Source organism: Nannospalax galili, unplaced genomic scaffold, assembly GCF_000622305.1.
Source record: "Nannospalax galili isolate Female #2095 unplaced genomic scaffold, S.galili_v1.0 scaffold591, whole genome shotgun sequence".
NCBI classification, from domain to species: domain Eukaryota; kingdom Metazoa; phylum Chordata; class Mammalia; order Rodentia; family Spalacidae; genus Nannospalax; species Nannospalax galili.
Window position 1 is genome coordinate 4,958,810 of NW_008330926.1, and position 27,264 is coordinate 4,986,073.

General features: G+C 48.8%; 2 protein-coding genes and 1 pseudogene across 6 annotated transcripts; all 3 read left to right on the plus strand.

The window, feature by feature from the left end:
* Window positions 1–69: 69 nt before the first annotated feature.
* Window positions 70–5,603, plus strand: S100a5 (S100 calcium binding protein A5). Of its 5 annotated transcripts, XM_029557585.1 has the most exons (4): window positions 93–151; window positions 1,185–1,281; window positions 3,695–3,845; window positions 5,321–5,603. In XM_029557585.1, exons 3-4 carry the CDS (start codon window positions 3,708–3,710, stop codon window positions 5,459–5,461), a joined length of 279 nt encoding a protein of 92 aa, XP_029413445.1. In that variant the 5' UTR covers window positions 93–151; window positions 1,185–1,281; window positions 3,695–3,707; the 3' UTR covers window positions 5,462–5,603. The 5 variants fall into 5 exon arrangements, with proteins under 5 accessions (XP_017658933.1, XP_029413445.1, XP_008853741.1 ...); XM_017803444.2 differs by lacking the exon at window positions 1,185–1,281 and having other exon boundaries at window positions 70–151; XM_008855519.2 differs by lacking the exons at window positions 93–151; window positions 1,185–1,281 and adding an exon at window positions 2,127–2,217.
* Window positions 5,604–7,082: 1,479 nt separating this feature from the next.
* On the plus strand, window positions 7,083–8,544 carry S100a6 (S100 calcium binding protein A6). The gene is made up of 3 exons (XM_008855538.3): window positions 7,083–7,239; window positions 7,859–8,017; window positions 8,321–8,544. Exons 1-3 carry the CDS (start codon window positions 7,156–7,158, stop codon window positions 8,450–8,452), a joined length of 375 nt encoding a protein of 124 aa, XP_008853760.1. The 5' UTR covers window positions 7,083–7,155; the 3' UTR covers window positions 8,453–8,544.
* A 17,550-nt stretch (window positions 8,545–26,094) lies between these two features.
* LOC103752223 lies at window positions 26,095–27,109 on the plus strand (annotated as a pseudogene).
* Window positions 27,110–27,264: the final 155 nt, after the last annotated feature.

Genomic DNA, 27,264 nt, shown 5'->3' on the forward strand with positions numbered 1-27,264 from the left:
GAGGAGAACTGGCATTCCGCCTTGACATTTATAGTCCAGGGCCTGCCCTGCCACCCTTTACATTTTGGCTTCAAACTGCTGGGATGGATTAATCCTTTCTTGTTCATGGTCAGATGAGGAAGGGCAATACAAAGGGAGACCATTTATAGAGGTATAAGAAAGTAATTCTCTCTCTCTCTCTCTCTCTCTCTCTCTCTCTCTCTCTCTCTCCTCTCCATCTGAGACAAAGTCTCACTCTGTAGCCCAGGCTTGCCTTGAATTTCTGGTCCTCTTGCCCCAGTCTCCTGAGTGCCAGGGTTAAGGATGTGTGCTACCATAACTGGTTTGAAATAGTCGTTCTCCTTTTTTTTTGGTCTTTTTGAGACAGGGTTTCCCTGTAGCCTCAGCTGTCCTGAACTCACTATGTAGACCATACTGGCCTCGAACTCACAGAGATCCGCCTGCCTCTGCCTCCTGATTGCTGAGATCAAAAGCATGTACCGCTATGCCCGGCTCATAGTCAGTCTCTTAACACACTGTCTCTGCCTCAAAAGTCCGTGAACTAAGATCCACTATCAGTAAGAATCATGTTCCTTAGAGGACAAGCGACCTCAGAGGGAATGAGTGGGGTGTAGTGGCTGGTGGGAGGGAAGGAGATGATGGGCGGTGGCTATAGTTTTAGAAATGAAATTTTGGACATATGATCTGATAAGATTGATTCTCCATCTCCTCATCTTTTCACCCCTAGAAAACATGAGGCATAATGTTGCTTCCTCTTAGGGTAGGTTAAAGGTCAGTGGTTCTGGGGTGCAGTGAGTGGGACTGAGATTCAACTTCAAGGCCTTGCCTGGATGATATGGGAACCTTTAAAATTTATTTATTTATATTTATTTTTATGTGTATGGATGGTTTGCCTGCATGTTTGTAAGTGTGTCACCTGTGTGCAGTGTCTGAGGGGCCAGTAGAGGGCATCTGATCCCTTGGAACTGGAGTTATAGACGGTTGTTAGCCGCCATGTGGGTGTTGAGAACTGAACCCGGGTCTTCTGCAGAAGCAGCCAGTGCTCTTAACCGCTGAGCCATTTCTCCAGCCCCTGATAGGAGGACCTTTAAGAAAGGGGTACATAGAGGCTGTCCCAAGTCTGGAAGGTTTGGTACTCTTGACCTCAAGTTTGTCTTCTCATCACATTGTGCTTTTCCCTCCAGCCCCAGAGGAGGGAGGTAGGTGACTCAGATGTTCCCTTGGAGTTTGACTACAGAGACTTAGGTCCAGGAGAAGCCTGCCTCCTCCGTTGCACTCCCAGTAAGTCTGCCCATCTTCTGAGGGAGTGTGTTCCCCTGAGCCTCCTGTATCACTCTCTGCTTCGGAAACTCCTGTTGCTTAACAACCAGTCCCAACTGTTTCACTAGCCTAGCAGCCTGGGTGGGGTGGCAAAGGGGGCAGCGGAGAAGACCTAGACAGGCTAGGGTGGGCCTGCAGCCGTGATAGCTACTAAGCCCCTAATGCAATTCTGTTCTTAAACTTAGTCTGAGTGTCCCCAGGGTATAGACAACTCACCTAGACCTCTACCCCATCCATAACTGCAACCTAAGCCTGGACTTCCTTACTTGTCTATAGTCTGTATCCATCTCTAGGCCCTCACCCTTTTTTGGACCCCCTCTTCAACCTTTGAGTCTTAGTCCTGCAAGCCAGGAGTCTCTGATAATTCTTTCCCATCTTCGACCTCATGTTAGCTAATGACCTTAGCCATGCCCTTGACAGGAAGTATCTTTTCTCCCTGATCCCATCTCAAGGTGGATCTTCTCTGCTCTTGGAACGGATGGGAGGATGAGGGGGAGGGTCTCAATGTAGAGTGGCTTAGTGTACAGGGAGAATCCTGGTTTTGCCCACACCTTCTACCTCTTCTTTCAGAAGAACCTGACTTCCCTTCTGCTTATCACTTCACCAGATGATAACTTTTGTTTGGAAAAATGTTTTCTGGTTTTGAAAATACGTGTTCCATGGTGAATTCCACGTGCCCCCCCCCATTTATAAACAGCAAGTCAAGATTGGCTGAGAGGGTTCCCCTAAGCCCTGTCCCAGGAGGCTGTTCTGGAAGTCCTCATGTTCCTGACCCCCTCTCATTGGCCCTACCCCTTCTGAATCTCCTGGGCATTGGGGACAAGGGAATAAAGGCAGAGTGCACTGGCTGGGAGTCTGTGGCTGCTGACTGGATTCTCTGGGTTCACTCCCTCTTTGGTGAGTCCTTCCTTCTCATGATCTCCTTCACTTCTGCCGGGTCAGCCTGGGTGAAGAAGTGTATGACAAGTCATAGTGACCTCCACAAGGAAGGCCTAGCCTGGAAGTGGGAGTGTGCTCAGTGAGGAGAGGGCAGAGTACTTGGAATTGTGACTGCAAGAATTTCCCGAGTCCAGGCCTGGAATCCTAATAGTAAGAAAGTTGAGGCAGGAGGGTCATGAGTTTTAGGCTAGTCATCCTAGGACACACACTGAGATGCTATTTCAGGGATAGAGGGGGAAGAGAGGAAGGGACGGAGGGGAGAAGAAGAGGGAGAGGGACAGCACAATTAGCTTCTTCAGATGCTGAAACTCCCTTGCCTTGATGATGTGGCTAAGCCTCCTTGAGGTGGGAGAAGTGGATCCTCTTGGTGGGGGAGATGAGTATTGGGTCCAGTTCAAGAACTTCTGGGAGGGCTTTGGGCTGGAGGTGGGAGTCAGTCATTTCTTCCTCCCTGCTCAGGATTCTCCACAGGATCCACCAGTGGATGTTCTGTGAGGTTAAAAACATACCCTAAGGGGAAGTGTTTTTAAGTCTGAGTGCCACCAGCTCCAGCTGCCTGCTCTCTTGGTGGGGTGACTGTACAGACAGATGTAAGACCATCATTCAAACTCAACCTCCAGAACCAAGCCTCAGAAGGATCCTCTCCTAGCCATGCCAATAGGTGCCATCCCTCTCTGCCTCCTGGCCAGGCTGTGGGCACCAAACTGGAGGTCACTAGGAAAGTCCAGTCACCTCTCTCCTGCTTCCTGCTGAGATCTTATCTCCCGGTTTCAGCCCCAGTCCCTTCTGACTCCTGTACTCCCTTTTTTCCCTGTTCCCCCATTTTTATAATGAGAAACTCCTCCATCTGGGTGATCCAGGGGCTGAGGAATGTAGGGTGAGAAGGTGGGAGCTGCCTCTGGCAAGTCAGCAGCTAAACTGCACCAAGAAGAGGAAAATCCGGACTTTTTATCTGCTGTACACCTGCCACCAGTCCTTGTTTTGTTTGTTTTGTTTTGTTTTGAGACAGGGTCTCTATGTAGCCCCAGCTGGCCTGGAACTTACTATGTAGAGCAGGCTGGACTTGATCTCACAGAAATCTTCCTGCCTCTGCCTCTCAAGTGCTGGGATTAAAGGCATGTACCACCATGCCTGGCTTCACCAGTTCTTTTGAAGAAGCTATCCTGTCTTCTGTCAGTCCTTGGCCCCCTTTGTCAGCACCTGTAGGGAAGCCTGTAGTCTCCTCTGGGGTCTGGGCACTCTCACTGTGTTGACTGTGCTAGTGTTTGCTGTGGCTCTCGTTACAACCTGTCTGGATGTAGAGTGGTCCTTTTATTGGTGGAATTTGGTCTTGTTGTGGAACCTTGTCCATGGTGAGGTGTAGGAAGGGCTTTGGATATGAACTGGTGGGAGCAGGTCTTCTCCAGCACTGTGACTGTCTTCTCTCCCACTCCAGAGTGCACATTGTGATGGAGACTCCGCTTGAGAAGGCCCTGACCACCATGGTTACCACTTTTCACAAATATTCGGGGAGAGAGGGTAGCAAGCTGACCCTGAGTAGGAAGGAACTGAAAGAGTTGATCAAGACAGAGCTGAGTCTTGCCGAGGTAGGTGGTCATTCTCCCTCCCCCTCCACTGCATATTCTGAGTGGTCCCTGCGGGAGTTACCCACTCACTTGCAGGTTACTTTAGTCTCAGCAAAGGGCAGGATGCTGAAGGTTCAGAGGCAGGGGAAGGAGGTGAACATCTCTGGCCACCAGAGCTCTGGACCTCTGTGCTGGGGATGACTCAATCTCATTGGGAAGGAGGAAGTGAGTCTGGGGGTAGGCTGTTGCCTGTGGGAGGCTACAGAGTCAGATGAAGGAATCTTTGACGATGGGTCACATAGCCTGTGATAGGATTTTGGGGGGTGAGGATATGGGGTGCCAGGTTCAGCTGTGTATAACTCAAGGTAGGGACCCTCCCTGCTCTCCTCTGTGCCCTAAATGATGTTGGCAAGTACACTAAGAGGTTGACTCTTGAATACAGGTGGAAGGGGAGTATTGATTCCTAACAGACAAATGGAGATGAGGGAAGGTGACCAGCAGATGTGAAGGCTGTTAGGTAGACATTGTATTATTTTTACAGTTTAAAAAATTGAGGCTCAAATACATTGGCAAACTTGTCCATTGTGAGGCTGAGCTGGAATTCTAGGCTACACCTTTACATCAGTCTCCTTTTTACCTTCAACTATACAGCTTAGGGAGGGTGTGTGATCTTTCATCATATCCTGAATCCCAGTGAGCCCTCAGAGAAAAGGTTCCCAGAGTGTGTCCATGAGCAGGGGATGAAGCAGGCACTGGTGTCCCCAAGCCTCTGTGGCCTTCCTCCCAGGCTTTTGCTTACTTAGAGCTAATGAGGGTTGAGGGAGGGGCCACTGGCCCATCTGGGGCTAATTATTAGGGGACAGAGACCCAGGGGAGGAGCCCAGTCTGAGGACCAGGGTCATGTCATAGAGAAACAGTTTCCATCTCCATATGTCCCAACATCCTGTATCCTAAGAAGATCTGGAACTGAGGTCTGAGGGAGGGAAGGATATGCCTGTCTGTACATTCTTGTTCCACCCCAAAGCTCTGTCTCCATCTTCCTGGTGGAGCTAGGGTACAGGGACCAAACTGAGTGGATAATCACACACTAGGCTGTGCATCAACTTCGCTTTTGCCTCAGGGGCAGCATGCTGCCTTCTCAGCTCCAGTGGACTGAGCGTATGGAGAGCCAGGCTGTCTGGGTTCTTTCCCAGCTAGGCCTTAAAATGGGGACAGACTAAGTCTGGGATTTAGATCATGCTCAGGGCCACAGAGCCAGTCCTCAAGCTGTTTTTAGTAAGTATTGGTATAAAATCTAGATTATTATTTCTTTGTGTGGGAAGATGTCCTGGGAGCAGAGGCTCAACTAGCCTCTGTAATTGATTCAGAATCAGGACTCAGGTCATTGACTGGTTCCAGGCCCTGTGCTAGGTGTGGGTTGGGACCAAATTCTGGGGCTGAGCTGCTCATGGGGGTTGCTGAACTGTCCTTTCCCATCCTCACCACTGTTCTCACAGAAGATGAAGGAGAGCAGCATTGATAACCTGATGAAGAGCCTGGATAAAAACAGTGACAAAGAGATCGACTTCAAGGAGTACTCGGTGTTCCTGACCACGCTGTGCATGGCCTACAATGACTTCTTCCTGGAGGACAAGTGACCAGGATCCTCTCCACCCTCACTGGCAGCTCCTTGCACTGACCTCTGCAGCTCCTCTTGTAGGCTCTCTTTGGCCCCCCTGCCCTTCTCTTCCTCCCAGATGGATCCTTCCAGAAGATAAAATAAAGATGTTTCCATTCCAAGTGTTGGTTTTGAAGGTGTCTTGTTCCCCTTGGCTGGGATACATGGGAACCACTCAGTCTCAGGCCACATACAGGTAGCATATGGGTACAGGGTCCTGGGCTACCACTTCACTTGCTGTCCTTTATTGTGGCCATCATTGAGCTTGTTCTGCTTTGTTCTGTACTCCTGGAAAATGGGGAAGTCACCCAGCTTCTACATGCCTCCCCCAGGCAGGAATAATGCAGTGAAAGCAAAGAGGAACTGTGTCTTAGGAGCGAAGGGCCCAGAGTGATGGGTTATGTCTGTGTGGCAGTGATGGCCCAGCAGGTCTGAATTTTGGCTAGCCGACAGGAGCCACATTGGCGGTCTTTGTAAGCAGAGGAGGTCTGGCCTCCCTGTGGAACCCTTTTTCCTCTGCCTCGCTCCAGCAGCACCCTCCCTCTGTCCCAAGGACATCAGGAGGCTAATACTTCCTTCTCCCCCCCAACTTTCTCTTCGCAAGATTTCTCTTCTCTTAAGGGCAAAACTTTTCACTTAAGATATTCAATAAGTAAGGATGCTCACAGGGCTTGGCTCCACTTGTGTGCACATTAATGTACAAGTTGCTCTGAGGGTGAAATTCAAGGCAGTGCCAGGAGCAAAGTGATGGTGTCAGAAACAAAACATTGGGTGTTGGTGCTAAAATGTTCTAGATCCTTTAGACTGTACACACACACACACACACACACACACACACACACACACACACACATTGGTCTTTTTGATTTTTTTTTCTTTCTTTCTTTTTTTTTTTTGGTATTTTTGAGACAGGGTCTTCCTGTAGCCCCAGCTATCCTGGAACTCACTATGTAGACCAGGCTGGCCTTGAACTCACAGAGCTCTGCCTGCCTATGCTGAGACTAAAGGCATGTACCACCACACGTGGCATATTGGTCTTTTTGAGACAGGGTCTTCTTGTAGATCCTCCTGCCTTTGCCAGAGGAGTGCTAAGATTAAAGGTGTGTTTCCAGCTGTTTTTTTTTTTTTTTTGAATTGAAACAAAAATCTCCACCACTGGGGAGGAAGGCAAAATCTCATGTAGCCCGGACTGTCTCAAACCGCCCCTCTCCAGTCTCCTGGAGATTAACCTACTGAGCCATAGCCCCAGGTCTAAGAGTGCATCTTCCAGATCCCCTGGCTGCTTCCCCTTCCTCATCTGGAGCTAGCGGACCTTGCCACAGACCACAACAGCACTGGTGGGATGTCCCCTCCCCTTCACACGGATGCAACTTTGGGGACACGTTCGTGCTCTCGCAGGCAGGTGATTCAGCGCACTTGCCAAGTCACGTGTCAGGAAAAGCAAACTGAACTATGGAAATCAGGGAAAACTCGAAGTCTCCTGCTTGTTCTGGTCTCTACCAGGCCCAATCAGGCTCCCTTAGGCTCCCTCAATCCCGCGGCTCCCTACCCGGAACAGTCCGCGCACTGGAGGCGTGGAAACTGGGGGGACTGGGGCGTGTGTGGAGCCGAGAGCGGGCACCGGGTGTGGCTGGGGCGGGACGGGGGGGGGCACTCCCTGCGCCCTCCTCCCGGATGCTGGCCGCTATAAGGCCAGCCGGACTGCGACACATCCCATCCCCTGACCACTTCTTTCGCTGCTTCGCTGTCTACTGTGAGGTGAGCTCTCGCTGGGGCATCCCAGGGTGCCCCTAGGGCCGCCCAGCTCCGGCAGGAGGTTCAGACACCTCCTGTCCTAGCCCAGCGGCTGCGAGCTCCGCGGGCAGTCTGCGCTGGGGTCCAGGCTGGGACCCAGTCTGCGGAGCCCGGGCGAGGGAGGGAGATTCAGATCGCCTTACAGTGCCAGGCCAGCCCGCGGCTAAGGCATCTCTGTGGGGCGGCTCCCCGAGTCTGCTCTTCTGGGGTGCAGGAGGGTGTGTCCTGGGTGTGTTGTTGTCGTCGTAGTGTGTGGCTCTGCCTGGCAGTGCCTAAGGGTGTACGCTGCAGCCTCCATCCCCCTCCCCTGCTCAGTCAGATGTCCCAGCTCCCCTGGAAGCCTGGAGGACAGTGCTCAGACTCCCCAAACCCTGCTCTCCTCAGTCCCTTTGAACTACCTCTCTTCCTTGGCTTGGCCCCCTTGGGGTGCTGCTCCCCTGGCCAAGCTGCCCTGGGTTGCCACTTGTGTGTGGTCCGAGGCTGGGTGGTTCAGGCAGTAGTTACAGGGTATGGTGGTGGTGGTGTGGGGGTGACTGAGAAGTCTTCTTTGCCAAAAGCACTGAGCAGCCCCTCTGTCAACCAGCTCCCAGCCCAGTCCTCAGTCATGGCATGCCCCCTGGATCAGGCTATTGGCCTCCTCGTGGCCATCTTCCACAAGTACTCTGGCAAGGAGGGTGACAAGCACACCCTGAGCAAGAAGGAGCTGAAGGAGCTGATCCAGAAGGAGCTGACCATTGGCTCAGTGAGTAGCCTCTGCCCAGGCCCTTCCTCCCACCTCTTGTCTATCTGGTGGGCTTCTTACTGAGCAGAGGACCCATTCCCCATTCCCTTGAAGAAACGGGGAGTCTCCCTCCCAGCCTGCTGTCCTCTTCCCCTGAGGGAGGAGCAGGGGCTAGAGAAATACACCAAGGTCAACAAGGAGGATGCCTGTCCTTGGAGATAAGTGAGCAGAATCACTTGTATGAGAGAGGGCTTTCAGGGAAGGGGGAAAGGACTCTAGGTGCTCTTCACCACTGAGTGTGGACTTTCCATTCTAACACATTAGAAGCTGCAGGATGCTGAAATTGCAAGACTGATGGATGATCTGGACCGGAATAAGGATCAGGAAGTGAACTTCCAGGAGTATGTCACCTTCCTGGGGGCCTTGGCCTTGATCTACAATGAAGCTCTCAAATAAATGGGAAGGCAGAGATGCCTTCTGGGCGGTTCTCTCAGTCAAATCCAGTGGTGGGTAATTGTACAATAAATATTTTGTTTTTGTTATATCTACTCTTGTGTTCTGGCCTTCCAGTGATTTCTGATTGTATCTTGGCTTGGTTTCTATACCAGTCATCAGACAGTCTTTGTCATAGCCAGTCTCTGAGGGGCTCACTGCCCCCTCCCCCGAGGCCTGTTAGCTCAACAGGAGTCTTTATGGGTGTTAGAAAAGTTGCCCCTCTTGGGAAAGCTACCTTAGGCAAAGGCTCAAGTGTTCTTCAGGGAGAGGGTCTAGGAGGAGCCTGAGGAAGAAACTGGACTGGTTGTGACTGTTTGGGGCCCCTACAAGTAGGGCAGAAGTAGTAGTCCTAGCCAGCTCCCAGAAGCCATGCTTTCCTCTGGGTGTGGTGAGAGGGAAAGTGATGGCCAAGCCCTGGGGTTGGGCAACCTACCTTTTCACTGCGAGGCGTGTTTTTGTGTTAGTATGGGGTAGGGTGGGGGTGAAGAGAGGACACATCTGAGATGCCCAAGACCACTAAAGACATGGGATGACTGAGTTTCCTGCAGCTGCCCATGTCCCTTTTGGAGGTGGGTACACTTAAGGAGTCTGTTCTTGCTTTCAGGTATGGGTCCCTTTTTTGGGGCGGTGGTCGAGTTGCTGGCAGCTCCATGAGCATGTGGATCATGGGGTTCTCACATACAGGGTGTGGTGGGGTTCCCTAGATAGGGCCAAATGTGGCTTCAAGCCTTCCTGTCAATATTGACCTAGCCTGTCCCTGCAGTTTCAGCAGAATGAATCATTGGGCTAGTCCACTGGAGAAGGGCTGAGCCTTCTCCTCCTGTTTGAGAAGATGACTAAGTTACTGTCCATTGTCTGCACCAACATTTTCAGACAGGAGGGGTGGGGACAGCTGGGATTTGTCTGGGTCTTATAGATCTTCCTTGCCTGTAGTGCCTAATTCAGGCTGGTCAACTTTCTTCCCAGGACCAGAGGGGAAAAGTCTTGACCTCACATGGAGACCATATCTTTTTTCCTCACTATCTTCTCCAATCAACTTCGTGACATTAAGCTGCTTTCTTTCTCTACTGGGTGGGAAGTCTAGTACTTCTTGGAGCTCTTCCTTCTGTAGCTGTCGCCGGGCCCTTCCTTCTCACTGCTCTGTCTGGGCAGAGGGATCCCCTCCGCTCACTTCCCTCTGGAAAAGTACGCCTGGCAGCCCTTATCCACACCCCATGGCTGACACTCGGAACCGGTGCCCTCGTGTGGACACCGAACGCGTTGCACAGCCTGCGAGGTCTGGACGTTTTTCCCGTAAGGGGGCGTGTGTGGGGCGGGTAACAAGACTTAGTCTTTCCGGGAAGGTCAGGGTGGGCGGGGTGTTTCGGCTCCCAGAAACCAACTTAATCTCCTCGGAGATGCTTCCGCTGTAAACGAGCCGAGGAAGGGAACCCTATTGGTAAAGACAAACGGAATCCGAGCCCTTCCGTTGGGGCTCTTTTCCAGGGCTGGAAGACCTTGCACAAGGCGGTGCTGCGTCGGAGAGGCCGCGAGGAGGTGCCAGCCCGGGCGGGCAGCATTTCCCGGTGTGGGTGAGGGCGGGCCGGAGAAGCGGCCTGGTCCTCTGCAGAACGAAAAGCTGTGTCCTTTAGCTTCTGCTTTACGCACCAGTGGAGGAGACAGTAATACTGATTAAAGGACGAAAACAGAACGAACCAAAATAAAACAAGTAGCAAATCTTTTGTTTGTATTGGGGATACAGTTTAAAATAGAAGTGGGATAGAAGCGAAGTGGCGTTTACTCTGGACATTACCGTGGGTGCAGCAGGCAAGGGATGGCATTGGGTGTGATAGGGTGCAGACTGGCTACTTTCCTTGCCCCAACATATTTAAAGCCGGCTCTTGAGCGCGGTGTGGACTCCCAGGAGCTGGAGCCTGGGGACTCCAGCGGAGCCCTTTGCTGTGGATGACCCAGGATGACCCAGCTGAAGGCTGTGCGGTGGGACCGGCCCTGTCTCCCCTCTTCCTGTAGTTGAGGCTCGACTCTTTCCTTCCCCTGGATAAGTGACATTAATCCTATAATCTAGTTATCCTTACACCTGTGAAGCTGGAACAGCAGCGCCTAACCTGTTCCTCTAAACTGGGCGGCCCCCAGCGTGGGGTTGGGTTAGACTGACTCACAGGATGTAATGTCGGCTCTCTCCCAGCTCCTGTGAAAGCTTAACAGCAGCACCACCTTGCACGGTACCGCGCTTGGGTTTGCACTAGATGTAAGAGCCACTCGGAAGTTATGGGTAGCGCCTTTTATTAACCCCATCCAACAAGTGCAAAGACTGTGTTGCCGGAAAGACAGTGCCTCCATCAATATGGAGCATAAATTAAGAAGGAGGTCTGGGAGGAACTGAGCTCCCACCTCAGGCCAGAGCAGTAGCTAAGCACACCCAATTCCACCTCTTTTCTCTACTGTCGCATGATTTAATCTGGTCATTTCTTCTTAACCCTTTCTTTTCAATGTTTAAATATAGAGAATTCACAGCTTATAGACTACACCTAAGATATAGGAATTGCGACAGAGAAACACCCAGTTTAAGAAACAGACACTTGGGTGTGTGATATGGCTTGGCAGGTAAAGCATTAACTGCCAAGTCTGGGCCTCAATCCCTGGAATGTACACGGGAGGAAGGCGAGAACCAACTCAAGTTGCCTCTTATCTCCACAGGCTGTGGCAAGTGTATGTGTACACATGTTACACACATGTGTACACACACACAAGAAATGTAATAAAATGTTTAAAAAAGAGAACTGATCATCTCATTAGCATTCAAAACACAGTTATCACTATGGCCATTCCAAGGGTTCTAGAAGTTGTGCATCTGTAAACGAGGAGGGCCATAGGTACATTTCAGTGTCACAGTGGGTCTGCTTCTGGCTCTCTTTTCCGCTTCATGGATAGACTGATGCAATGCTAATGCAGAACTGTCCTGGTATATTTTCTTAATATTTAACATACACCGGGGAAACTCTCCCACTTGCTTTTCTTTTGCAGAAATTTTTGGTCCTTACTTGCTTTCTGCTTTAAAACGCTTCAGAGGGAGAAGCTCAAATTCCACAAAATAACTTTTTGGAATTTGGGTTGGTATTGCACTGATTCTGTAGATGACTTTGTGGAGAATATTGAATCTTCAAATCCGTGAATATGACTTATCTCTTCATTTTTAAGGCTCTCTCTGAATATCATGTTATTGCTTCTAACATATAAGTACTTGACAATTGTGCTGGATAGCTTTAGTGTCAACTTGACATACCTGGGTTGAGGGAGCCTCAATTGGGGAATTTCCTCTATTGGACTGGCCTGTGGCCATGTCTGAGGGGCATCTTCTTGACATGTGATGTGGGAGGGCCCAGCCCACTGTGGGTGGTGCCATCCATGGGCAGGTGGGCCTGTGTTGCATAAGAAAGCAGGGTGAGCAGGGGCCAGGGGAGCAAGTCAGTAAGCAGCATTCCTCCATGGCCTGTGCTCCAGCTCCTGCCTCTGGGTTCCTGCCCTGAGTTCCTGCCTTGTGCTCCCTGATGAACTGTGACCTGGGAGATGTAAGCTAAATAAACCCTTTCCTCCTCAAGTTAGTAGTGGTCAGAGTGTTTTGTCACAGCAGTGAAGAACAAACTAGGACAACAATCAACTTTAAGTTGGTTGGCCATAGTTTTAAAGATTTAAGCCCTTAGTAGGTTGGCCCTGTTGCTTTTGGGCCTGTGGCAAAGCAGAATATTGTGATAGGAGCATGTAATGAAACCATTCGCCACATGGCCCAGATATGAAAGGGAAGAGGAAGGGGCTGGGGTCCCAGAATCCTTTTTTTTTTTTGGTCTTTTTGAGACAGGGTCTCCCTGTAGCCCCAGCTGTCCTGGAACTCACTATGTAGACCAGTCTGGCCTTGAACTCACAGAGATCTGCCTGCCTCTGTCTCCTGTGCTGGGATTAAAGGCATGTGCCACTATGCCTGGCTTAGAATCCTTTTTAAAGGAATGTCCCCAATGACAAGGAGACTTCTCACTAGAGTCAACTTCTTTTCTGTGTGCTGTGTGCATCCCACCACTGAGCTATATCCCCAACTTCCGCTCCACCTTTAAAAAACCAATTTTTAGCCAAGCATGGTGGCTCACGCCTTTAATCCCAGCACTCCGGAGGCAGAGAGGCAGGCGGATCTCTGTGAGTTCAAGGCCAGCCTGGTCTACACAGTGAGTTCCAGGACAGCTGGGGCTACAGGGAGACCCTGCCTCAAAAAGACCAAACAAAACAAAACAAAACAACCCCCCCAAAAAACCCAATTTTTATATTTACTTGCTTTTTATTTATGTGGCCTCCTTCCCAGTCAGTCCCTGCCCACAGCCTGTACTAGGCCCCTAGGTAAAGCCCAAGGTTAAGGAACACTGGAGCATCATCTCTGGAAAGCACCCAGTACAGAAAGCCTGTCCTCCCAGGAGCCAAGATTCGCCATCCTCATCTCTCTCCAGGACCCCACCCTCTTGATCCACGTGCACCTTGGGTGTCTGTCCTCCTGTCGCCTGACTCCACCCACACTAGGTAGTGTCTCCCCAGTAGTTCCCTGGCAGCACTCTGCCCCAGTCTAGCTCTCTTTGGGCTCCAGATGTCCTTGCTGCCCAGGCCTTCAAAGTACCATGTGTTGAAAGCCTTCACCAGCCACTCCTTACCTGTGGCCTAGAAACAAAGTTTTTCAAATGTGTCTTTGTTCTAGAATCTTTCCTTAAGACATATAGGTAGTTCTGGCTGAACAGAGTAAGGGACCCGGGGATCCACCCCCGGTGGGAAAGCTCCTGGTGACCCTCTTGTACTTTTGTAGTTTAAACTCCATTAGATCCTATGACTGGCAAAAACTTTTTAAATTAAGCTGCCTGGAGATGTCTCAGGTGCCAGGAAAGGCTATTCTCACTAATGGGAAGTGTGAATTGTTATTGCTGTTTTGGAAGGTAATGTAGCAATAGCTATTTAAATTAAATATACATATGCCCTGCACACAGCAGCTTCACTCCTGGGAATCTGCACCATTGAAATAAAAGCATATGTCCTAGGATATGTATATAAGTATAATTATTCTGCAAAATTATTGTTTGTAGTGGAAGAAAAAAAAAAGGAGCACGAAAGGCCCGACTCAGGAATTAGAAAATAGATGAATTCTAGTTGTTTCTGTACTTTGAAATAATACACACTTAAAAATATTTTATTTATTTATTTTATATGTATGACTGTATTGCCTGCATGTAGGTAAGTGCACCCATGTCATGCACTGCCCACGAGGACAGAAGAGGCCATCGGATCCCCTGGAACTGGACAGCTGCCATGTGGGTGCTCGGATTTGAACCCGGGTCTTTTGCAAGAACCAGTGTTCTTAACTGCTGAGCCATCTCTCCAGCCCACATTTACTTTTTTAAAAAGTCAGGGTGGTGGCATGTGCCTGTAATCCCAACACTTGGGAGCCTGAAGCAGGAGAGTTCCTATAAGTGTGGGACTAGACTAGCCTGAGTTCAAGGCCAGTCAGAGATACATACAAAACTGTCTCAAAAACAAGCATTCCCAGTCCTCATAGGCAGAGCTAGAGACCTGACTGGGGAGGGAGCTTGCTGTGGGATCTCTCCTTGCAGGTGTGGAGGGTGAACAAGGAGCAAAAAAGAACCTGGTAGCCACTGGTCATTGCTCAGGGGTTTGTTTAAGTAGTTCCTTTCTCTGTCTTCCAAGTGCTCACAACAACAACAACAACAAAAACCCTTTATGTGGGCCCTTGGCAGTGTGTACCCAATGGCCAATGAATATCCTCCCCATTTTCTTCCTAAGAGCAAAGCAGCCTTGTTCCTCCTCTTCTTCCTCCTCTTTTTTTTTTTTTTTTTTTGGTATAAACAGCCTTAGTGAGATACAATTCTTATACCATAAAACTGACCCTTTTAAAGTGTTCAGTTCAATGTTGGCTATGGTGACTCATACCTGTAATCCTAGCATGTAAGTAGCAGAGGTAGGAGGATCAAAAGTGTGAGGCCAGCTTGGGCTATGTAATGAGTTTCTGGCCAGCCAGGGCTACATAATGAGACCCTGCCTCAAAAAGACACCACAACCCCTATCGGTGCAGCCACAGCACCTGCAGAAAGAAACAAAAAGCCGCGTCTGAACAAAGTCTCCCGTGGAGCCAGGTAGCAGGAAAGCAGCAGGCCAGCTGCCCAGGTCCATAGCAGCTAGGACAGGGAGGAACGTTCTTAGTTTCCCTACCTTTGCAGAGAGAGAGAGAGAGAGAGAGAGAGAGGTATGGACCTGATTGTCAGTTTTTTGGTGGGCTCAGGGGTCTTTCCTTCCTCCCCAGGTTTGACAGTTGGACCGTTCTTTCTATTTTCACCTTATTTCCATATCCACATTCAGCCAGTCAGGTGCCCACCTCTATAAATGCTGGCATTTTAGGGCGGCAGAGGAAGAAGAAGGCTTCCCAGCCAGCTTTTGCCTCTTGCTCTCTTCAGACTCTAAGGTCTGCCTCCTAGTTGGCTTGCTCATTGGAGAAGGAAGATTGCCTTCAAGAATCGTGGGATCAGACTGGTAGGCCACTCCCTAGGCCCAAGGCTTCTGCCCTAGGCTTGGCGCTCCCTTGAGCCAACCTCCAGGATTCAATCAAGAGCTGCAGATGAAGGAACCCTGAAGCCCGCCCTGCGAGAGCTTTGGAACTGTAATACTTCTGGAATGGCAAGGCTAGCATCCTGTTGCTAGAGAGTTCAAACTGCTACACTTAAATCCTGCCTGGCAGTCTGCTTTAGGTTTTGTCCTGATTGAAGGTTGCTAATCCTGATTCAACAATAAGGTGCCTCCTGCTTGTTCTCTTTGTGGTCTGCCCACTCCATTTTTGGAGGAGGGTGGGACAAGAACCTGGCTGGATGGAAGCCGGTCTCCACTGACCACTTCCAGAAGGGCTGCAGCAAAGTGTACTGGTTAGAGCCCAGACTTTGGGAAGGGAAGAATTGAGCTCCAGCCTCCCGGTAAGCCTGGTGTGGTGCTCATGTCTATAGCACTGAACAGGTTGAGGTGCGGGGATTACCACAAGATCTAGGCCAGTCTACATTGTTTCCAGTCAGACAGCGCTAAATGGTGAGCAAAAACCAACCAACTAACCAAAACAAACCAACAAGACAAAACAACCCCCAAAGGCAAACCCAAACGATTCAAACCCTCCCTGTGCCCTGACTGGAGGCGTAGCTGTGAGGAAGCCGCATAGACTCCAAGCCTCGGTTTGGTCATCTGGACCTTGAGATGCGTTGCTTCCTGTTAGCGATGTTTTGAGAATAAAAGGAAATAATACACTTACAATCCTTAGCACAGCAATATAGTAAACGGTAATAATTACTATTAGCATAGTAAAAATAATAACAATTAACATTGCAAATACTTATTAGGTAGTATTAAGAGTACTTGAAAGACAGTAGATACCTGTCCATTGTTAGATTCCTCAAAGCTCAGGGCTGTGGACAACTGGGTGCTAAGCAGCTATCACCTCTGCAGAGGAGAAAGCCACATACCAAGGGCTCTGGTGAGCACCAGGCTGAAGTGCCCAAGATTAGGCCTGAGACCTAAGTAGGTAAAGTGGTAAAAGTGATTGATGCTATGGAGTGGAGCTAGAGGGTGGCTGGGTGGGGGACATGTTGTTTTCATTATCAGGGACATTTGAATTCCTTGTTTTTAAACTTCATTAAAGCAACAGCCATACCAGAATGCTGACAGGTGGACTAGGAGAATAAGTGCAGTCGCAGAAGTACCCAGAAGAACTCGGGTAGAAATAGTTGAAAGAAGTTTGCCGCAGGGGCCATGGGTAGGGAGACTAGCATTTGGTTTGTCATCAGGTATATTTATTCTTTTGCTGCAAACAATAAGAACAAAGTCAGTAAAAAAGACTGAAACCACAAAAGTAACAAAAAGAGCCAGTGCGGCGGGAGGGTGAGTCCACTGCACCAGAGAGTCCTGCTCCTGGGGAGGGGCTGGACTGGGGGCAGCTGTCAGGAAGCTTCTAGGAAGAGATGTGGTGGATGTGGGCATCCACCAGAAGAAATGGTGTGCCCATCAAAGGGGGACGCTCACGTGGATGACGCTGTAGTGGAGGCTGGCCGTCTGCAGGGGTGGGGGCTGGTGGCTGAGGTGGGAGCTGCCATGGACATAGACATAGACTGCGGTAGACAGTCAGGCCTGGTATGGCTGAGGGAGAAGAACAAAGGCCAGTAAACCTCTTAGGAATTAAAATAAATTTTTTTAAATTTAATTTTTTTTTTTTTTGAGATAGGGTTTCTCTGTAGCCAGCTTACCTGGAACTTGCAATGTAAACCAGGCTGGCCTCAACCTCACAGAGATCTGCCTGCCTCTGCTGGGATCAAAGGCATGTGCCACCATGCCTGGCTAAGAATTATGAAAAGACACTATTCTGGATTTAAAAAAATACCTAAACCACTTAAAAGTTCCAAGTTAGGACTTGGAACCCTAACAGTGATATTATCTTCAAGTACCCCTGGCTCTTACGTCATCATACTTGTGGTGAGCATACCATTGGGCATTCATTTTTTTCCATTTGATCCATGATATAGATCTGCTCCTACCACATGCTCAAGTTATTCTTCTGGGTGCAGCAGAGGTGGCTGTCCTCCACTGCCTCACCAAGGGTCCAGGGGTGCTCTTTGCTATACATTTGTCTTGAGGGTCTATGGGAAGCTGTCCTCCCGGTGTGTGTGTCTAGCTGTGTTGGTCAGACATTCACTGAGCAGAGCAGCAAGTTTCCACTCACAGAAGGATTTGAACAGAGACCAGCTGGGGCCTTGGGTGCCAACAGGTTGAAGACTGAAGGGTCAGCCAGGTCTGAGTTCTACCCCACTTCCTCGGATATGGCTTCTCCTACCCTGTGGCCCAACACCCCCACATGATGACTTCTGACTCCCTGACAAGTCTTCCATTCTTGCAAGTCCTAAGTCCACCATGGATACCCTGGTCTTTCTGTTTTTACCTGGTGGCCCCTACCTCCTTTTACCCTCCACTGCAGAATCCCTATCTTATCTGCAATTTAAATCTATAGTAGTGGAAAAACAGGTTATGCTTGGGAGGTGTCATTCTTCCTGGCTGTTTCATGGGGGCAAAAGTTCAACACCTATAGTTTGGTGTTTCACACATTAGCAAAATCTGAGTGCACACTTGTATTCTACGTAAAAGTTTTCCGAATATAGCATTAAATTACTGGGACAATATACCTAGTATATTTTTTAAAAAATAGAAGCATAGTACAAAAAGCACATAAAAGAAAAAAAAAATATATAATGTATATATGGGTTTCTTCCCCGAAATCTTTAGCCTGGAAGTCCCTGGTCTCTTAGTCTCAGGTGAAAGAAAATGTCCAGAGTCTGCCCCGAGGAAGCAGCCATCAGGAACCTTTTTACTGCCCCCCAAAAGACAAGCATTCCAGTCTTCTTACCAAGTCTTTCCACAAATGCATAAATATCTTTTCAAAGTCAACAACAGGTCCTCCCTGCCAAAGTGCAATGTTTATGAATGTCCCTTCCTTCTGTACACATAACACAATTTTTGGCTGTGCTTCCTTGAATTACACAGGCTGTTTGTGACAGACATATTAATGAACACAGCTTCAACTCACCAGTGATTTTCCAGGGTGTGAATTATCATCCGGTCACTCAGTTCTGGAAACTTGACCATGAAATCAACAAATCTGGTAAATAAAACCCAGATGGGGCTGAGGCGATGGCTCAGCTGAGAGCTCCAAACCCCCAGGCATGGGGGCAAGGGCTTGCCATCCCAGCACTGCGTGGCAGAGATAGGCAGATTCCTGGCTTACTTAGTAAGCTGCAGGCCAGTGAGAGAAAAAAATCTTAAAAAAAAGTTGGGTGGGTGGCCGTGGTGGTGACCCAGCACTTGGGAGGCAGAGTTTTGGCTTGGTAGAAACTGGTGGTGTGTCAAGATACTCCAAAAGACTTATGTGATAAAAGGATGTTAGGTCAGGCACAGAGGTAGGTAATGAATAAGGAACAAAGCTAATACAAGATAATTTGACTCTAGATCTGCAATATTCCAACTCTTCACGGTTACAAAATTCTAATCAGTCGATCAATCTTGTACGATCTTTAATAAAGGTGTGGCTTTTTTTCTGGGAGCTTGAGTTTGTACGCCTTACTCCAAATTCAGGAAGAGTGAAAAATTCCCCCCTTCTTCTTTGTTTTCTCATTTGAGCTCGGAGCATAACAGGAATTACGGAGCTGGCTACATAAGGGTGGGGGTATTGGGCTGCTTCCTCTCCCAAACGCAGGAGTAGCTGATCAGGATCATCACCCGTCCTTTGGCGCCGCCTGCCGACCATCTCGTTCCCAGTCTGTGTGGGCCTGCCTGTGAAGGTCTTAGAGGACTGGAGTGTTGAGATTGCCAAAGGGTTGTCTGGGTAGTGCCTGATGGCCAGATGTCAACAGCTGGCGAAGCAGAAACTAGACCCTTTTGTTCCTCATCAGGACTAAGTCATAGGACACAGTAATACACAGCTCCAGAGAGTGAAAGAGCAGAGTTAGGCTTTCTGTCCAGCATACCTTCCATATCACTGTTGCATGTACTGTATTTTTCCAAATAAAATGGTTCCATAGCTTAAAATCCATGGAGGCTCCCTATAACACCCATGGAGCAAGCCCCAACTCTTAAGTGTGCACACCACTCCCTTCACAACTTGGCCTCTGCCTCTTGTGGTTAATTTTATGCAACTTGTTCCTTTCCTTAGGCTCAGGTCTACGCCTGGGCAGACAGATTCCTGCAGGCAAAACACAAACACAAACACAGGCCCCCCCAAAAACCAAAAGCTAAAAATCAAAAAGTCCCCCAAATCTCTTCCTTAGTTATGTATAGAGAAGTTGGATCTTGACAAGATGTGAATGACAAGCAATTTGCCTGATGGTGTACGCAGAGGTAGCGCAGTCCTTTGAGGGACCAACTGTCGTAACATGAGCAAAGTGCATCATGGCATAATAAAGCTAGTGCTAATATTTTACAAAGATGTATTAACGGGGAATGTGTATCTTTCATATAGAGAAACGGAATAGTATGAGTTGTGTTTGCTAACAAGTATTTGAAGACAAAATAGTCACAACACCAGACTGGAGATAAAGCACCTACTAACCTCCCTCCACAGAATCTGGCCCTCACTTCCTCCTGGCTGGCAGAAAGGAACCTGGTTCCCCTACCTGGTGCTTGCCCTCCTCTCCTGATGCTGGCCATTCACACCTGTATGGTTAGGTCAGGAACTTTCCTCTGTCTCTTGGTACCCCTCCTGGTCTTCTATCCCCAGCCGCATCTTACCTACGTGGTGACATCTCAGTCTCCGTGGTCCCCCATTGTGCCTAATACACTCCTCTACAATAGTGCTCATTCCACTGAGGTGTGACGACTGGTTTCCATGTCTGTCCCTCCTTCTTTCCAGCTTCTTCCACGTCCCTCCCAGAGTCTAAACTGTGAGCTACTTTATTTAGTGTAACGCCTGCCATATGGTAGGTACTCTTTGCTGAATGGAGGAACACACATCACACTCAGGAGGGTTGTGGGATTAAGGACTGGGGGAGGGAGCCTGTGGAAGGTTCTTTTATGTAGGACTTTGACTCATACAAACCTTGGAGGAGGAGCCAGGAAGATGAAGTGTGTGAGATTAGGCTCCATGGGTGTATCTCTGAGACTACGGGCACCCAGCAGGGGGGTATGGGAGTCAGTATAACTGGAGTACCTCCTCCAGGGCTCAGTCCTGGATGCTGCACTCATTGCTGGGTCCCTCATAGCTAGCACTGGGCCCAGCATAACAGGTACCTATGAATCATAACCGCTTACTGACTGCTCCGACTAACCGAAGTGCAAAGGTAGATGAACCCTGCTCTACCTACGGCCCAGCTTGCAGCTACCATTCTTCTTTACCCCGGATGAAATCTTGGCAGGTCCCCCATCCTTTCTAGTATCTCTGAGGTCACGACTATCAGGCAGTGGGCTGTCAGTCTGAAGGTCCCCATCCAGGCCCTAGTCAAGTGCACCTTTTGCTCTGGCTAGGGCCTGCCCTCAGTGGGGAGGGGGCATATGGGCAGCCTCTTTGCTGTTTCCCTTCACCATGTGTCCTCTTAAGAGTGAAGGGGAGGGAGACACAGGGGTCACAAAGGTTTTGACTATCACCCCTATAAGCCTCGAGGAGGAGTGACTTTTGTGGGTTTTTCTAGTTCTCTTGCTCATGACCTCTCAGCAGAGAGGATAGCTCCCTGACCTGATCACTGGCGTCAGGCCCTCCCCAGGGATCTGGCAGAAGTCTCCCCACGGACTCTCTTGTGGTCACACTGTTCTTAGGCAGCCCCCTTGGTGGGAATCCTGATGTGCTCATGGGAACTCAAGGATTGCCTGGACACCAGGTAGAGGTGCAGCCTACTTCCCTCAGCCACTTCTCCCATTTGCTTGGGGGCACGCAGCCTCTTGTCGATCTTCGGAATGCTTTAGACGTGGGTCAGGAACCATTTCCCAAATTCCCCAGTTACTTGGGTCAACTGAGAAGTTCCCTTAGCAGTCCTTTTGCTCAGCTTGGGGAGGAAAGCTCCTTGTTCCCCTCCTCTGTGGGGTGAGGTGGGAACAAACGGCACTTTCTAAATCTGCTCTGTGAACAGTCCTGCTCTTTCTTCTCTTTCGAATGCTTTAATTTAACCTTCCTTCTTCAGAGCTTCATAGGCTTTTTATGTTTTCACAGGCTTTTTCAGTAACATCTTCCATTATTCATTGATTTTTCTGCTTTTCCCCTTATTTATTTAATTTATTGAACTTTTACAATTTTCATACAGTATAATTTGATATTTAGATCCCCTCCCTTATCTGTGCCTCCCCTTACTGCCCCAATTTAATGTACTCTATTATATATATATATCTATTATACATATAACAAGGCCTATAGAGTCTAATTTGTCTCCAAATGTCCTTCAGTCTGGGTCCATCCACTGGAGCCTGGTAAGCTACCAAGAGTCCCACACTTGAAAGGGACCGCCTGGTAAGCTACCAAGAGTCCCACACTTGAAAGGGACCGCCTCCGCCCCCACCAGCAGCCGTCTGTTGCCACAGTTTCCTTAGGTGCGGTAGGAGCTTCTTAGCCCCTTCCTCATGTCTATGCTGGGACTTTTTCTGGTTTGAGCTTGCATGGGACTTATGCATTCACCCTTCCTTTTCAAAAGTATTCTTTGAGTGCTAGGCATGGTGGCACACACCTTTAATGCCACCACTTGGGAGGCAGAGGCAGGTGGATCTCTGTGAGACCAGCCTGGCCTACATATCGAGTTCCAGGCCAGCTGGGGTTACAGGGAGACCCTGTCTCAAAAAGACCAAATTTTTTTTTGTTTATTTATATTTTGTGTGTGTGAATGTTTTGCCTGCATGTATTTAAGTGTACTGTGTGTGTGCAATGCTCATGGATGCCAGAAGAGAAGGTTGGATCCCTTGGAACTGAAGTTATAGATGGTTGTTAGCTGCCATGTGGGTGCTGGGAACTGAACCTGAGCCCTCTGCAAGAGCAGCCAGTGCTCTTAACTGCTGAGCCATCTCTCCAGACCCTGGCTTTCTTTTTCCCAAGGTGGGTATAGGGCCACTGTATTGTTTGGGAGTTTATCTCCTGTTTAAAAAATGCCTCATAGCTGTTCAAAAGCCTCTCTAGAAAGTTTAGAAACTTATCCCCTTGACCCTCAACTTTGGGGCCACTGTAAATGAGGTAGTGAAGCATTTTTAGCATCCTATAGCATTGGGGTCTGGAGGATAAGTGAATGGTTGGATTCAGAATTGTGAGGTCTGGGGATGGGTTTCTTCCAGCAGAAATGAGGCTGGTAGGAGGGGAGGCTGGCGAGGGGGCAGTGAAGGGAGCTCAGCTCTGGGTCCCCAGAGCAGAGTTGGGTTTGAATCCTGGCTGTCTTGCTGACTGTGTGCTCTTGGGAAAGTTACTTACTCTCTTTCACAATTGCCTCATCTCTAACACGGACAATTATAGAAGCCTCCTCATAGGCTAGTGTCTATGAGATTTATAGAAGCCGCCTCATAGGCTAGTGTCCATGAGATAATGTGAAGTCTTTGTCCTCAGGAGGCACTTCAGTCTGCAGAGTCAGCATTGTGGGTGTGGTTGCTCCTCCAGGCCAAGGCTAGCTGTGCCAGCAGGTGGCTGGGCTGTTCAGGCTTCTTGACTGAGGCATCAGGCTCAGAGGGTGGGTGGAAGTGAGAATCCTGGGGTGAGGCGTGCAGTGCAGAGAGGTTGCTTTCTGGCTCCTGGTGGGGTGGCTGTTGGAGAAGAAAATGGAAACTGAGCACCATCCATGATTTACTGAGTGTGGACCTCAACCTGTCCTTGAAGATGTGTCTCATCCAGCATCTGGCCTCACTCTGTGTCTATGTGGGAGAACCACTCAGCCTCGGCCAGGTCCCGAGAGAGGGACCGGGTGGTCAGGGTCTTGCACACTCTGAATCCAAGTCTGTTTTCTTCCTCCCCTTCTCCCCTCAGGACCAACCCTCATCTCAGGCCCAGTGTCACAGGGGCCTGGGCCCGAGCCCAGAACAGTTGACTCATGATTCCAGGTTTGCTGGCAAGAGAGTCCACCGCTCCCTGCCCTGGCCTTGGAAATGGAAATGCTTGTTCATGAAGCCAGCTGCATAAAGCTAGTGAGTCAAACACGACCAGGTGATGGTTGCAAACTCAGTAAGTCCCAAGTGTCCTGGGAAGGGCTGTGAAGGCCTCACTGTCGTCCTTGTGGTCATTTTCATCTGTGTGGGTACAACCACTATCTCTTTGTTTTTCTGCCACCCTGTTTCTTATTTCTAGGGCGTGGGGGGAGGGGGCACTTTCCTTCCTGTGTCCCTGTGCTTCTAATGACAATGCTCACTCGGCAAGTGAAGATATATAACCACATACCTGGCCGATCCAAGAACCTTGTTCCTCCTAGCTCTGTATCACAGGAGGTGACTGACAGATAGTGTGCCTGTGATCACAGCATGGCTGCGCACATGTGGATAGAGCAAGACAGCACTTGTAGCTTTCCTGGGAGTTAGATCCAGGTGATGTGGTTTCCTCAGGGCAGTTTTGGAACTTTCTTGGAGTTTCAATAAAACAAAGTGTAGAACATGAGGGGGAGAGGGAGACTGCTCAGTGAACATTCTCCAGCTGACGCCCTGTCAAAGATTCTGAGGAAAGGGAGCCCTCTAGGTATTTTGCAACAAATAGCAACTCTCCACAAAGGACCATCAGAGGGTGCTCCTTCCTCCAAGCCTCACATCCAGCTCTTGTGGGTGATGTCATCCTGGCCAGGAGGAGTGTTGAAAAAGATGGAATGTGACTTGAATTGGGCCAATTAGGACCCTGAATTAACCTATTCTTTTATTCCTAAGAATACACAATCACCACAATATAAAGAATACTCCCAGCATGAAAGAAAAAGACTAAATTAACCTGCAGAATTACCAATGACCACAGAAAAAGAAAAGAAAATTTAGGAGCTGGAAGAATACTGAATTCTCAAAGAGTCTCAGCAGGGCTTTTCAGAAAAGCGATTTTCTGAATATTTTTATAGAATAAGAAGCTAGCATTATACAGTGACATGCATACCTTTGTATTGCAAGATAATATATATGTGAATATAGCTTTGTATTATGTAGTAATATAAAGTTATAGGTTTCTTAGTAAGAGAAAAAAACAATTAGGAATCAGATAAAATGGCTGTTTCTCTGCTGCCGTTCCTCTGCTCTCTGGGAGGCAGCCCAGTGGTCTGCTCTCAAATAAACTGCTCCCGCCCACCCCATGGAGTTGACTGGTTGGTGGTCTTCTTGGCTCCTCTTCCAAACATATGGTGCTCAAAACCCAGGAGAGGAATGACTAGGTTACTTATGACCCAGTTCCCTCTTGACAAATCATGCTGCTGACCTTGCACTCCTGCCTGTGATACCGTCTTGCCTATGCCGGCTCCCACCACTCACCACGTCAGGCCCGAGATTATGAGTCCATCTGCTTTCTTCAGTCCAGCTCACCCTCTGACAGAGTTTGGATAATGCTGCACTGCACTCTTCTGAGTCAAATAAGTGCCATCTTCCTGACTTCAGCTGTGCCTGCTTGCTAGAGATCATCACAATTGGGCTTGCTGATGGTTGTGGTCCTTCATTAAAGAATCAATGAGATGTCCCGATGTTCAGTGAACCAGATGCTCTTAACTGAATTCACCTCAGTTCTCCTACCACCAGCTGCTGGCCTAACCCTGCACTCCAGACCAATGTTCCAGCCTTTTGAGACCACCCTGGTCTTTGCCGATGTCCCTGTCCAGCAGGAAGTAGCTAAAGGAGGACCACTGTCACTCCTTATCATTAACAACAGGCTGGAATGTTAGGTTCCTGGCAGACTCCTAAAATGGCTCTGCAGCTTGCAATATTCTAAAACAGCTGGTTCGAATTTAGCACCAGGCAAGTTCAGCTGCTTATTGGGGGACCAACCAATCCTGAGCTGAGCTGCCTAGCCTACATCATGGAAAGTTACTCAACCACTTTACAGCGTATAAAAGATGTCTGGCTCCCCTTGCTTGCTGCTGTTTCTCTGCTGCTGATTCCCTGCTTCTTGAGAGGTAGCCCAGTGGTCTGTTTGCTCTCAAACTGCCGCCCCCACCCCATGGAGTTGCCTGGTTGGTGGTCTTCTCGGCTCCTCTTCCATACAATTAGTAGAGCTGGTTGAGCTGCTAACCAGAACAGGAGACAGTGGAAGCTATGGAAGGTGGTGGCTGGTGACAAGAGGGCAGCTGGAGTTCTAGAAAACTGGGAGTGAGCAACAGAAGTGGCAACGACAAGAATGTGAGGAGCTAAAACAGGAAACTGTAACTGGAGTTACAAGGAGCTGCCAAGCCTTAAGTGTCAAGAGTCTCGGATACCTTAGGTCCCAGGGCTTTGACCCTAACCACTCAGGAGCTGAAGGTCCCAACATTTAAAGCTTCAGGAGCTGTTACACTAGCAGGTGCCACTTGCTGCTCTTGGAAGCCAAGAATTATAATAGCTACAAAGTTTCAGAAGCATTGCAAGATGGAGTCCAGAGCAAAAGGCTTCCATCTCAAGTACTTAAGAACCTTGAGTCTCTGGTTGCTGGTTAATTTGTATTGTCAAGTTGACAGGATGTAGAATCACCTAGGAGATACATTTCTGAACCTAGGCATGTCTGTGAGGATATTTCCAAAGACGTTTAACTGAAGAAAGACCCATTTTGAATGTGGGTGGCACCATCCCTTGGAGCTAGGGTCTCAGGATGATTAAAAAGCAGAAAACAGCCGGGCATGGCAGCGCACGCCTTTAGTCCCAGCACTCAGGAGGCAGAGGCAGGTGGATCTCTGTGAGTTCGAGGCCAGCCTGGTCTCCATAGCAAATCCAGGCCAGCTGCGGCTACAGGAAGCCCCTGAAAGGCTGGATGTGGTGGTGCACACCTTTAATCTCAGCACCCCGAGGCAGAGGCAGGTGGATCTCTGTGAGTTCAAGAGCAGCCTGGTCTATATAGTGAATTCCAGGCCAGCTGGAGACACTGTCTCAAAAAAACGCAAAAACCGATGGAGGCCAAGCCGCCTCCGCTGGAGGAGCGGCAGCTGCAGGAGGAGCTGAGCGAGTTTGAGAGCTGCTGCCAGAAGCTGGAAGAGGCCATGGCGACCCTGGGATGGACCCCGGGGACGAGCTGGAGGCCAAGGATGAAATTGTGATATGCCCTTATGATTCCAATCATCACATGCCTAAATCATCTTTAGCAAAGCACATGGGATCTTGTAGATTGAGGAAACTGGGCTATTCTAAAGAAGAAGAGGATGAAATGTATAATCTTGGTTTTTTCTATGAGAATGTGAAGATTCCTTCAGTTACTTTGGATAAAGACTCACAATTCCAGATAATTAAACAAGCTAGACCTGCAGCTGGGAAGGATGGTGATCGTTTTAATGAAAGGATGCATTCCTCAGTGCCTGTTGAAGTTCCTCTGAATCACAAATGGTCTGTTTGTGACCTCACTTAAGCAGATCGTCTTGCCCTTTATGATTTTGTCATTGAGGAGACAAAGAAAAAATGCTCTGGTTCTCAAGTCATCGAGAACATCAGTGACCTCTTTGTAGACTTGGCTGCTAAAGTCAATCAAGATAATAGCTGAAAAAGTCCAAAATCTTACCTGGAAATCCTGGCAGAAGTGAGAGATTATAAAAGATGCCAGTCCTATAGAGCTAAGAATGTTCATATAACCAAGAAATCATATACTGAGGTAATTCGGGATGTGATAAAAGTGCACATGGAAGAACTGAGTAACCACTGGCTTGAAGAGCAGGAAAAAGCAGAGGATGGCACGGAAAAGAATGAGGACAGGTGATCGGCTTCAGATTCACAACAGTCTGGTGGAAACTGGATGGTGAAGTTCACGACACAGAAGGGTTCGGAGTAGGAGCCCACATAAACGGAAAAGAAATAAAGATAAGGATAAAAACTCTGAGCCGAGAAGAAAGAAAGAGAGGGATGGGGAGAGACATCATAGTCATAAAAGAAGAAAGCAAAAACCATAAAAATGTTTATGAATGCATTAATTATGCTTATGGCTTATAACCAATATGCTGATATTTTAATTGTAATCTTGACACAGGAGAATGAGTTACAATCATGTAATACTATTTTTAATAAATATATTTCAAACTATACAAAAACAAAAAACAAAAAGCAAAAAACAAACAAAAAAGGGCAGAAAACAA